A 12727-nucleotide genomic window follows, 5' to 3' on the forward strand; every position below is an offset into this window, starting at 1 on the left:
TTAAAAAAAAATAAAAATAAAAAAATAAAAGGGGCGCCTGGGTGGCTCAGTGGGTTAAAGCCTCTGCCTTCGGCTCGGGTCATGATCCCAGGGTCCTGGGATCGAGCCCCATATCGGACTCTCTGCTTGGCAGGGAGCCTGCTTCCTCCCCCCTCTCTCTCTGCCTGCCTCTCTGCCTACTTGTGATCTCCGTCTGTCAAATAAATAAATAAAATCTTAAAAAAAAAAAATGGCCTTAAGAAGCTAGCATGGGGAAGCACGAGCTGTTATTTTCTTAACCAAGCCCCACATGAGGGTCGTGAGGACATGAGGGTTTGCCAGCATGTGGTTTAAACAAGGAGGAACTTACGTGCCGAAGTGACTGAGGAAAGCAGCGATGTACTCCCTTCTTTTGTGGTACCCTTGAATCACATACTGCACCTAGAACAGGAACCCAAAGATGAGGAGTAGGGAATTGTCACGTGCTTCCTTACAAAACATTCCCAAGACTCAGAGAAGCAGAAAAACGGTAAAATAAATACACCACACTCCCATCACCTATACTCCCCTCTATTCAACAAGAACTATGAACGTTTGGTCTACCTGCTTCCGGCAGCCATCTACCTGCCCATCAAGCTATCAATCAATCTCGCTGAGATACTTCAAGGGAAATGAGAGACACCATGACAGTTTGCCCCAGATCTGTGAGCGTGTATCTCCAAAAAATAAGACCTTTTCCTACAGAGCCATGATGTCATTACCATACCCAACAAATCTAGCCGTCATTCTCCGACTTCATCTAGTGTCCTGCGCATTGTCATGATTTTCCACTTGTCCCCAAAATATTCTTTTAAAAGGCAGGGTACAATTGAGGGTATAATCAAGGACCAGGCATTTAGTCTGGAAAGTCTTTCATGTAGGATAAGAGTACCTCTTGGGGTGTGCACATGCATCTACATGTTATATGATACAGACTTTTCAGAGATTTGGGCTAGCTGTCTAGCCCAAAGGATGTTTTGCCTTCTATATTCTGTGGGTGTTTCCCTCCTTTTCCCTCTACTCTGGAGGTCCCTGTATTTCCCATAAATCGGACGTTAGACTAAAGGTGTGATTAGATTCACGCTAAACATTTTTGGCAAGAAAACCTCATAGGTGATAGCGGCCTTGATCACTGGTTAGGGTGACAGCAGGCCAACCCCACCGTAAAGGGAGGTCTTCCCTTTGCCACCGGGAGTGAGCTGGAGGCACACTTCTCAAAGCCTGTGAAGATCTAGTCCCCTCTCAGTCTTTCACCTCATGGTTTTAGTATCTGCTGGAGAGCCTTGTCTGAATCAATTATTTCATTAGGAGCCGGAAAACGGTGACTTTTTGAATTCTCTCACTCCTTGTGTGTTTATCAGCTGGAACTATCTGTAGAGAAGAGCTTCTGCTCATCAAATGGGGGTTCTTTTACTCTGAACTTTACCTCCTATTGAAAAGGCAGGACAATGTTGAATTCTTTCTTTTTAAATTCCTAATATCCAGGAAAAGAGTGTTACAATAGGGGATTTTAGTTTGCCTTTTTATATTTCCTTGTTATCACCAAGCGACAGTTTTTATAAAAAAAAAAATTGTGAACCTATTAAGCTGGACATCTGGAAATTAGTCATTTACCCATCAGCTACCAACACAAAAATACATTCCTTATAATGTCCCCATAATGGCTCAAAGAAACAGGGGAGAAAGAGGCCCCCCAAACTGTTTATATTGGCGGTAGCCACAATGAGTTTCCATGGCTAACAAAAGCTCAAGATAAAGTACTTGAAATAACCTTGACACAATTGGTAGTGATAGCCACTTTGTACCCTTTAAAAGTAAAACAATTCTATTTATATAATAGGGGTTTATGTCAATTTATAAAAACAGTGCTTACTTTGCAGGCTTAATGCAGGATCAGAAATGTTATTTTGGGAAAAGAAAAACAGATGATAAGTTTGCTTAAGAGGCTTTGTTTAAAAAGGGGATGAAAACAGTTCTGTGTACTTGATTTTAAAAACAGAAAACCATTTTAACAGAAACCCACAACAAAACTGGCTATAAAGATAGATTCCAATGTAATTATGGAAATTCATTTGAAGAGATTGTTTCTAAAAGCAGCCCATACTGTCCTCTTTTGTAGCAAGCATAAGAACATCAATTTTAAAAGACAAGTAAAATTAATGAAAGGGAACCAGATAAGAAAAACAGACTGATTCTTATATTTCTGGGAAAACGGTAACAGAATTTTTTTGGAGGAAAATATATGACTAGAAATTAATCTCAACTGGAGGGCTTTTTTAAAAAGGCTTTTCTTCTCAGTTCTGGAAGACCAAAATGTACATGTTTCTCTATAATACTGGGACACAGATTTGAAGTCAGTACAAAGTCCCACAATGTAAATAAGAATTCTATCCTCCAAACAGTTCTGAAGGAGGGCAGAGGCTGGGGGAATTTGGTCCAATGAGAGGCAACCACTCCACGAGAGTTAGATGCCCTGGAATCCGTGCCAAGCCCACAGACGGCAGACTTGCCAGATTTTCGTTTCTCTGACATTTAAAAAATAATACTGAAGGCTTTGAAATATTATTGCACTTCAAAAATATTTCCTATATTGAGATGAGCTATCTTTTGAAAGAAAGAGACAAACAAAAGATTTCTTCTCCAAGCCCGTGTGCACAAGTCAGTAGGAGCAGAGAAAACAGTGCTTTGGGAATCAAGCGAAGGAAGTGAGTCAATGTGGGAGATGGGAAAAAAGTCAGTATTGCTTGTGGACGGATATCTCCAGTTTTTAGCTAATTACAGTGACTGGCCATTAACAAGTACATATTCACGCTTTTTAGAAATATCTGACAATAGCCATTAATGTCAACTCAGTTATTCGCTAATGTACTGACTCATTCATGCGGCTAGGAGAAAGCTTTCGATAACCTGATGGGCTTGCCTACCAGCCCAGCTGATCTGGAAATCCTGCTCCTACCCTACGAGCGGGACTCTGGCAAGCTGCTCCTAGACAGGACATGGAGAATCAAGCGCTGACTAGTAAAAAAGTGAGGTACAGAAAAGCAGAAAAGAGGTGAAGGAAGCTCTAGTGAATTACCTTGATACTCACTAGCGGCAAACACACACACACACTCACACCCCCCCACACCCTCCCACCCACGCATGCACCAGACAACTGGGAAATGGAGCAGTTCAAAGGCGCAAGACCTAGCAAAAACTCGGGACATAAAAGAAATTAGAGGAGGAGGAGGTAGAAGTTTAAAAGATGAAGACAAGACTGGAACAGGAGGTCAGAATCCTTAAGAAAGGAAGAAGGAGCGCCAAGAACTAGGGAGAGAAACAGACGAACTGTAAGTCCAAGTAGGAAAAGCCAGTGTCAGGTGGGGGCCCAAGCTGGGATGGGGTGCAGAGGACGCGCCTGCAGGACAAGGCCCACAGTGCTGGGGCAGGGGCCACGTGGAGGGAGGAGCCTCACGAGGGGAGGGCCAGGAGACTTGTTTTTACCTTGTTGGTGAGTAGGTGGCATACTTGAGGCACATAATCAATGAGACATCCTCCTCCTGGAAAAGCTGGGATATGAAGAGCTGAGGAGCCTCCAAGTGCACTGAAAGGACAAGAGTACAAGGGACACTTCTCTTAGGGCTCCAGCAATGCAGGAAGTGACACCCCCAAACAGACTCGCCTTCTCTTATCAATGTCTGCCCACCAGCCACTTGAGTTAATGAGGATGGGGACATGGGTTTCATTTTCTGATGACATTTCTTTATCTTATTTGTTTTGTTAGATCAGCATGTTCAGATGACCCATGACTACCAACTAATGACTGATAACTAATGGTTCTATCATGCACAAAATAGCACATTTTGATTGGCGTGGATAAATGTCTTGCCAGTATTAATGGGTTGGACCTCTGATGGAGACGCAGGTGTTCGTACTCTCCATCATGTGCTGGGCAAAGAGAAGTCATTCCTTAACCCCCTATGCTAAACTGAACTGAATTCCTTCAGCACCACCACAGCACACTGGAGGGACTAGCTCTGCCCCTTACCAGCTCTGCTGCCTGTAGAAAGCCTCTGGGGCTTTAGCCTCCCCGGGTTTAGTGTGGGGCCGGTGGTCTAGGACAGGGGCTGCAGACTCTAGACTCGACCAGGCCCAGGCAGCTGATATAACTGAGCACCCAGAACTCGAGAGATTCCACACCCAAAACTCCAGCTGACCTCTGCTATGTTGGAAACACAAGCCTGGTCTTTGCAGACCCTTATTTTTCATGTGAAGCCAAAAATCCAGATGACTTAAGGTCTCAAATTTTAAATTGTGGCAACAAACTAAACATCTTTGGAAACACTGTACTGCTCGGTCCTGTGTCTGTGGGTCGATATGGGTAAAGTCTGCAACTCGTCCAAGTCGACACTCACATTCAATTCATCTACACAAGAAGGTGCAGTCAAAAATCAGGGATCCAAGCAGTAATAAGACACAACACTGATCCAGAAATAGTTCCTAGGACTTTTGTGGAGATTCCCTTTCAGTTTAAATAACCAGCATACAATTACTAAAGAAACTGTTCAGAACTTCACAGTATATATTTCACAGCCCATCCTTAATCTTGATTTCATCTTCTTTCCTACTCTCACTTTCCTTGGGTCCTAATTTGTTTTTCTCACTTGAATTTTATTTTAATGCATAGGTTTCTTACTCCAAAAGCTCCTTCTACCACCTCTGTAATATGATGGGGTATAAAGAGACCCCTAAGATCCGTTAATACCGTGGTTATTCATTAACTCAGTCCCCAGTTACAAGGCTGTAAATGGAAGCAAAGTGCCTCCCCATAAGTCTCGACAATCATTCCTAAATAGTTTAGAGCAGACGGACTTAGCCTAGGGTTTGCAATACAGGGAAAAACACACCTAAGTTTTGAAAAGGGTCCCAGACCCAGCCTGTCGCCCTACTGACCACACTGAAATTAATTTTTCCGGTAGTAATGGATATTATGTTCATTTGTTTATGGAATGAAAAAGTCCCAACATATGAATAAAATCACAGGCGATGTGAGGAAGTCAACATAGGGTGGAAATATTTGGTGTTGACTTTTTCTATTCAGATGAGACCTAAAAAGCACAACAACTCTGACAACTGAGAAAATTATGAGACAGCATTTGACTAAGTTTGACATTAATGAATCATCTACAGTCTGCAACTGCACAGAATCAGCAAGAACATCACTTCCGTCTGCTACTCTCAGAGTAGACGTTGGAGGAGATTTAGACTAAACTCCGAAGGAAGCTAGGAAAATTCCTATCACTTCTCATGACCTGGAAGAAGGCTTTTTGTCCCCTCTTTTGTATGCAAAAGTACAGAGAGGGCACACTTCTAACTGGCAAGTTCTCACAGTTCCATTAGGATGGAAACTGCTTAAGAGTAAAATTCTATAGTACAAGAGAAATAAATCCTATATTTATATCTTGTCTTTCCTGGGGGGAAATATCTGTGTAACATAGAAATACCAAGATCCAGGCTTCTCATAGTATATGTAGAGGAACAACCTTCCGCATCCTAAAATTCCAAAAAATAAAATAATTTGGACAGTTTCCTGGAATTGATTATAATGGGCTCTGACCTGTATATGATATTACAGTATAAGTTCTTAATTGTTCACTAAATTGAATCAAAAAGATGAAAACAGTCCATGGGTAATCCTCTAAACTTGAGACTCCCTCTGCTTCTGACACACAGCCATTAAACAAAAATTACCTATAATGGTGGAGAGAAGCATGGGTGTGGAGAAGTCCAAAGACCGGCTGCTCAGCCTCCAGGCCCACCTCTCTGCACTCTGCTTCTGTGATTTGCCCAAACTAACCCTTGTTGTCAGGTGCTTTCTTGTTACCTAGTTTAATCCTCCCCACAATTCAGGGAGGTGAGAATTAGCACTGTAATTTTACAGGTGAAGAAAGTGGGGCTCAGAGGGCAGAAGAAACTTTCTTGGGTTCCCACAGCTAGGAGATGGTAAAGCCCAGATCTGAACTGGCCGGTTGCCAGAGTCCCCACGCCCCCAGTGAGTGGGGTTGGGACTGCAGGGATGCCCCAGGGCTTCCAGAAGCATGGAGACCACCACTGAAGCAGGCACCGGGATGCTCATCTCTCTCTACAATTGGCCCCACAGCCGCAGAGCAAGCATTCCTGTCCATTTTGTTCATGCCTCTGTCTCTTCCAGCCCAGCCATCAAACAACCACATCCGCTGGATCTCCGATGTGAGGGGTGGACCCCTCTGCCCCATCTAATTGTGTGCGACAGCTGCCTACACAGCTCTGAGCCTCAGTGTGTGAAGAAGCACTTGAGAGACTACAAAGGACTGCTCTAAATGAGGGTTTATTTTTAAAAGGACACTTACTGCACCCTTTCTCGAACTCCCTAAGTTCCTTAGCTTGTGGGGGTTCTGAACCTCACTGCCCCGTCCTATCCTGATAAGCGCTGCTGACTCCTGTAGAAATATCCGCCTCGCGGGTAAATATTTAACAGGCTGCTCTGGCCTGAATGCTGCCCCGATCGTGCTGAACAAACAAAGTCAAGTGCCATGAAATAAAAAAGCTGTTATGATTTTAAAGGGTGCAGGACAGAGGGCTGGCCTGGTGATCTCTAATTATTTAATATTCACGAATCAAAAACTATTGGGTGGGGCACATACAATGAAAAGCTCAGCCTGTGCGGAGATTGCCAGGCTCCCTGATCGCTTCCCGGGAATGCAGGGCGGGCTGGAGAGAAGGCAGGGCTGGACAGACTGGCTCCTTGGCGGGTGGGGAGGGGCAGGGAGGGGCGGGGAGGGCCAGGGAGAGCAGAGGGTGGAAGGGACCACTGCTGTGGATTCTTCTGATCTCCAGACCCATGAAGGGAGGAAGCAGGGTCAAAAGTGAGGAAAAGTCAACCAGAGTGGCGAGGTCTCAGACTGAGACTGATAAGACGAAGGGGTAGAGAATGTTTTGATGAGAAAGCACCTTCTCTTTATGGACTGAAATGACAAGTGAAATTCAGCCATTATTTCTCAGACCGGAAACTGAATCCGTAGATATAAATTAGGAGGACACAAGGCCAGAGTCTGAGAAACCTTCCAACAATGGAGTTAAACAGACCAAAAGGTAGCCAGAAAAACACTTCCAGTCCGATTCACTGGATCTAAAACTCAAATGTAAGAATTGTCTGTGTTCACTGTATTGATGCGGTTGTTTTCCATGCAAATACAGCTAATAGAGCCCTTTGGGAGCCGGGCCCTGTCTGCAAATATTCAGAGCACTTCTACTATTGAAGACTTGACTTGGCTATGGTGCAACAGCATGAGGGAAATATTTTTGACATGGAAATTGACATGGAAAAACGCAGGGAGTCAGCCTGTCTGAAGGCCTCACTTGGGACAACGGGGTTTGATTTTAACCCACTGTGGAATGGCAACTCCCTCCTCTCTGTGTGGGATTTGACCTCATTGGCCAAATAAAATGAGCAAAACATGACTTGGCACTGGAGAAAACCAGAAGGGCCAGTGATTTTCAATTATAATTCTTGCTTCCGCCAAGTTCGGTTGTTTGGGTCTACTCAATTTTCTCATCAGTGCCGTGGGATACTACCACTCTCAAAAAGGCCCATCTTGGGACGCATGGGTGGCTCGGTTGGTTAAAGCAGCTGCCTTCGGCTCAGGTCATGATCCCAGGGTCCTGGGATCGAGTCCCACATCGGGCTCCTTGCCCTCCGCAGGGAGCCTGCTTCTCCCTCTGACTCTGCCTGCCATTCTGTCTGCCTATGCTCGCTCTCGCTCACTCTCTCTCTCTGACAAATAAATAAATAAAATCTTTAAAAAAAAAAAAAAAGGCCCATCTCTCTCAAGGGACAAAGCAACAATTAGAATTACAGTAATATGAAGCGAGCACCGAGCAAGCACTCTACGAGAGACTTTATTCTAAAATGTCTCCTGCTTGTGCAAGCTACCGTCAAGGGTTATGTCAAGGCTCTGTCAGAGACACTGGGATCAGTGTTACCATCCTGCTTTGCCTCAGAATCAGGTTCCGGGTTCTGGGTTCTGGGTTCCGAGGGAGAGGAAGATGACCCGGTTGCCTCTGCCACTGGACGATTCAGGGGAGTGTTGGAGGGTGAGGCACTGACAGGGGGAACTCCCAGGATGGTTGATGGACTCCAGTTGCCACGAGTCCCCAGGTTAAGACATATCCATAGGAAAAGTTAACTCTCAGTTCAGCTCAACAAACACTACCTGTATGCCCAACTCTGTGTATGGACTTCAGCTTCCTGTTCTGGATCCATTAGCACCCCTGCTAATTCCCTCCAAGGTAGAAGAATGCCAGGGCCCTCAGGAATCTGGGGCATTCTATAATGTCAGAGTATGCTTCCTGGTGGCCTGCCAGGAGAGCCATTACAGCAAAACACAAGTCACTGTTATTTACTGAGGATCTGCTTTTGCCAGGCCCTCTACTAGGCATTTCATTATCTCTAAACTCATAACAACTTGGCCAAGTAGACCTAAGTAGTCCAACTTACAGAAGGGGACACTGAGGAAGAGCTGAGCATCTTTCCAAGGTCACCCAGCAAGTAAGCTGCAGAGATGGGCTTGAAACCCAGTCTTCTTGGTTCCAAGGTCTACATCCTTTTTTGTCAGAAAGACAGTGTGAAAAACTTAAAATTCTATCCCTGCTATGTCCTGAAGCAGAGGTATTTGTGGCTGATATTATCCTCAGAAAAGCTTAGATCCATAAAACTCATCTCATTCGTCCTTGTCTTAAGATATCATATGTTATAACAAGTTAACTTATACGATAAAGAAAAAAAGTCCTATCTAGCCTCTCAAAACCCAGAAGTGCACAGATAATACATTAAGGAGAGACTCTGATTTGTTTGTTTCCCCCAACTACATTTTCTTTGTGCTAGTAAAGCATTTTCTAGAGCTGTTGTCAGCCCTTGTCTCATTTCATAGATTCAACCTTGAGCCATCTCAAGAGTCTCTTGATACCTTAGTTAAACAAAACCAGGGTCTAATTCAAAATCGAAAAATCTCAATGAGTATAACAGGAGAAAGAAAATAAGAGCTTACAGTGACAAGTTAAGCTTACAAGCAGAAGAAAATCTGGGGAGTCAAACTGGATGAGGGGTTCACTAGGAACCAATGGAGCCTGGCCATACTGCATCTGTGATTAACCCAGTGTTTCCATTAAATATGCTTCATGGTATACTGGCAGGCCTTTACTAAAGTACTGGATCCCACTTTGTGTTTCCCATTTTTAGAGGGACACATGAAAATGGAAATGTCCTGACACCATGATAAATATGATTATACACTGAGGAAATGTTCCTCTGGAGCAAAGTCTAAAAAGAAGCTGAAAGTGTTGAAATTACTTAGCAAGTTATGGAATTATTAAATAGAGTGACTTAAAAATGTGAAGACAGAGGCACCTGGGTAGCTCAGTGGGTTAAGCCTCTGCCTTTGGCTCAGATCATGACCCCGGGGTCCTGGAATCAAGCCCCGTGTCAGTCTCCCTGCTTAATGGACAGCCTGCTTCTCTTTCTCCCTCTGCCTGCTGCTCTGCCTACTCGTACTCTCTCTCTCTCTCAAATAAATAAATAAAATCTTTAAAAAACCGTGAAGACATACTCTAAGGACCTTTTGAATCAGCTGTTCCTTGCTTACGCACAGTATACATGAAGAGTTTAAAATATGATGGATTTCATTGGTACAGTGAGTGATGGGGCAGGAATAACAGTTCCATTTAAGAAGCACTAGGTATGAGGCACTATGCTAAGCCCCTCCTGTATGATACCATCTCTGCTTCATACTAACCTGAAACAGAGGTGTTATCCCATTTTACAGATGGGAAGGATGGAGCTCAGAGAAGCTACAGAACCTCTCCAAGGTCACGCAGGTAAATGGCAGAGAGGCATCTAAATCCAGGAGACTCTGACCTAAATCTACCCACCAGCACCCCCCTTTGTGATTTTTGACACAAAAAGCTATCGGCAGACCTGATGTCTGGTTCCACGTACATCAGGTTCACGGACTCTTTGTGGCTTGTGTAGTTCAGGCTGAGCCACGGAGGCTGTTTCCAGAGACCTTTATTAAACTGATTTAGGTACCTGAACTGAAATAATTCCTTTTTCATTCTAGGTAAATGAACCCCAGGAAACCCAGAAGAACTCTGCGGGCCAGAGACCTGATGGGCAACTCCCAGCAGACAGGAGGTGGCACGCAAGCAAAAAAGCCTGATGTTTGAAAAAAACACAAGTGATGGGAATATTGTAACTGCAAACAGAATATGTCTCACGACATGAACGCTAACCGAGTTTTTGCTCGGAAATGTGTTTTTTAAGTCTGTTAACATCTTAAAAAAAGCCTTCAAGGGATGGTAATCTTAACAGATGTCCACCATCAGGATTCTGTTAGCATGTGGAAAAGCATTTAAAGTAAATCCCCCGAAACAACAATGGACTTAGCAGATGTTCTAGTAAGGTTTGGGATGAACTGCTTACGACGAAGCTTGGCTGCACTAGATGTGAGCAGGAGAAGCGAGAGAGAAGCTGTTCCCCTCTGGTTGCCTTTTGATCCCTGGCCTATGATCTGCAGTTGATTCCACCACAATTTCTTTACAAAATGGAACTATTTTCAAATATCAGGCATTGGGACTGAGTACATTTACTACCGGTTTGTTAGAAATGTACAACTCCGAGGCCCCGGTGAATGGATGTATCCCTCTGCTATTATCCAGGTACAGTTACTTTCATAACATATTTACTGGGGAAAGAAAATCAATACATACATATATCAAATCGTCACATTGTATGCTTTGACTATCTTACAAATTTGTCAGTTATACGTCAATAAAGCCAATAAAAAAAATCAATGCATATCGTAGTTACCCTCAGCTACATGCACAAACGTTTTTATACCTCCTTCCTTACTGCACACTGGTTTTAATGGTCAAAGGAAATGCAGAGAATGAGGGGGAAAAATACCTTTGCCTGTCTAGGGCAGAGAAGGGTATCTACCTGATTCCTGGTTACTGTTACTTTCTAGAGCCTCAGGCACACAAATAGCATTAGGCAACTTCATGCACACATTACTGGCCTCTGAGCTCCAGGAGCTAATCTGTAGAAAGTGGCAGTTGGGCTGGTGCACACAAAAACAAGTAAAGATATCAGAAGATGAGATTAGCCAGGGTGCTGGCACAGAACACTTGATGTTTCCAAAGTGCTTTTCCCCCCTTTACAATGGCCTTACAAAGTAGGCAGCAAGTCTTACTATGTACATTGTAGATATGAGAAGACGGAGGCTTGAGATGGATGACTTGCCCAAGGTGTCACTGGAAACAGTGAAACTGGGTTTACCATCTTTTCTCTGCACTAGTAGTTTTCATGACTGTGTGAGAATAACCTGGGGAGCCTGTTAAAAACTCAAGAAACCCAGGCACCACCCCAGAGAAGCCTGCTCATTTGGTCTGAGATGGGACCTTCGAATCTGCATTTTAAGAGGTTTCTTAGTGATACAAAATCAATGCACAGAAATCGGTTGCATTTATTTACACCAACAACAAGACAGAAGAAAGAGAAATTAAGGAGTCAATCCCATTTACAATTGCACCCCAAACCATAAGATCCCTAGGAATAATCCTAACCAAAGAGGCAATGAATCTATACTCAGAAAGCTATAAAGTACTCATTAAAGAAATTAAGGAAGACATAAAGAAATGGAAAAATATTCCATGTTCATGGATTGGAAGAACAAATATTGTGAAAATGCCTATGCTACCTAAAGCAATCTACACATTTAATGCAATCCCTATCAAAATCCCACCCATTTTTTTTCAAAGAAATGGAACAAATAATCCTAAAATTTATATGGAACCAGAAAAGACCTCGAATAGCCAGAGGAATGTTTAAAAAAAAAAAAAAAAAAAGCCAAAGTTGGTGATATCACAAGTCCAGACTTCAAGCTCTGTTACAAAGCTGTCATCATCAAGACAGTATGGTACTGGCACAAAAACAGACACATAGATCAATGGAACAAAATAGAGAGCCCAGAAATAGACCCTCAACTCTATGGTCAACTAATCTTCGACAAAGCAGGAAAGAATGTCCAGTGGAAAAAAGACAGCCTCGTCAACAAACGGTGTTGGGAAAATTCGACAGCCACATGCAGAAAAATGAAACTGGACCATTTCCTTACACCACACATGAAAATAGACTCCAAGTGGATGAAGGACCTCAGTGTGAGAAAGGAATCCATCCAAATCCTTGAGGAGAATAAGGGCAACAACCTCTGTGACCTCAGCCGCAGCAACATCTTCTTAGGAACATCGCCAAAGGCAAGGGAAGCAAGGGCAAAAATGAACTATTGGGACTTCATCAAGATCAAAAGCCTTTGCACAGCAAAGTTAATAAAACCAAAAGACAACTGACAGAATGGGAGAAGATATTTGCAAATGACATATCAGATAAAGGACTAGTATCCAAAATCTATAAAGAGCTTATCAAACTCAACACCCAAAGAACAAATAATCCAATCAAGAAATAGGCAGAGGACATGAACAGACATTTCTGCAAAGAAGACATCCAGATGGCCAACAGACACATGAAAAAGTGCTCCACATCACTCGGCATCAGGGAAATACAAATCAAAACCACAATGAGATACCACCTCACACCAGTCAGAATGGCTAAAATTAACAAGTCAGAAAACAACAGATG

The 12727-nt window shown here is 43.3% G+C and overlaps 1 protein-coding gene across 4 annotated transcripts in view; it reads right to left on the reverse strand.

Moving 5' to 3' along the window:
• BABAM2 (BRISC and BRCA1 A complex member 2) overlaps positions 1-12727 on the reverse strand; it is a 406664-nt gene that overhangs the window by 82356 nt on the left and 311581 nt on the right. For all 4 annotated transcript variants that reach the window (XM_004777487.3, XM_045073852.1, XM_045073853.1 and 1 more), the window contains 2 exons: positions 3502-3601; positions 350-420 (listed from right to left, as the gene is read on the reverse strand). In XM_004777487.3, coding sequence (XP_004777544.1) covers positions 350-420; positions 3502-3601 — 171 coding nt within the window. The remainder of the gene's footprint in view (positions 1-349; positions 421-3501; positions 3602-12727) is intronic.

The sequence above is a fragment of the Mustela putorius genome, unplaced genomic scaffold, assembly GCF_011764305.1.
Source record: "Mustela putorius furo isolate JIRA1106 unplaced genomic scaffold, ASM1176430v1.1 tig00537293_pilon_pilon_pilon, whole genome shotgun sequence".
Classification (NCBI taxonomy): domain Eukaryota; kingdom Metazoa; phylum Chordata; class Mammalia; order Carnivora; family Mustelidae; genus Mustela; species Mustela putorius.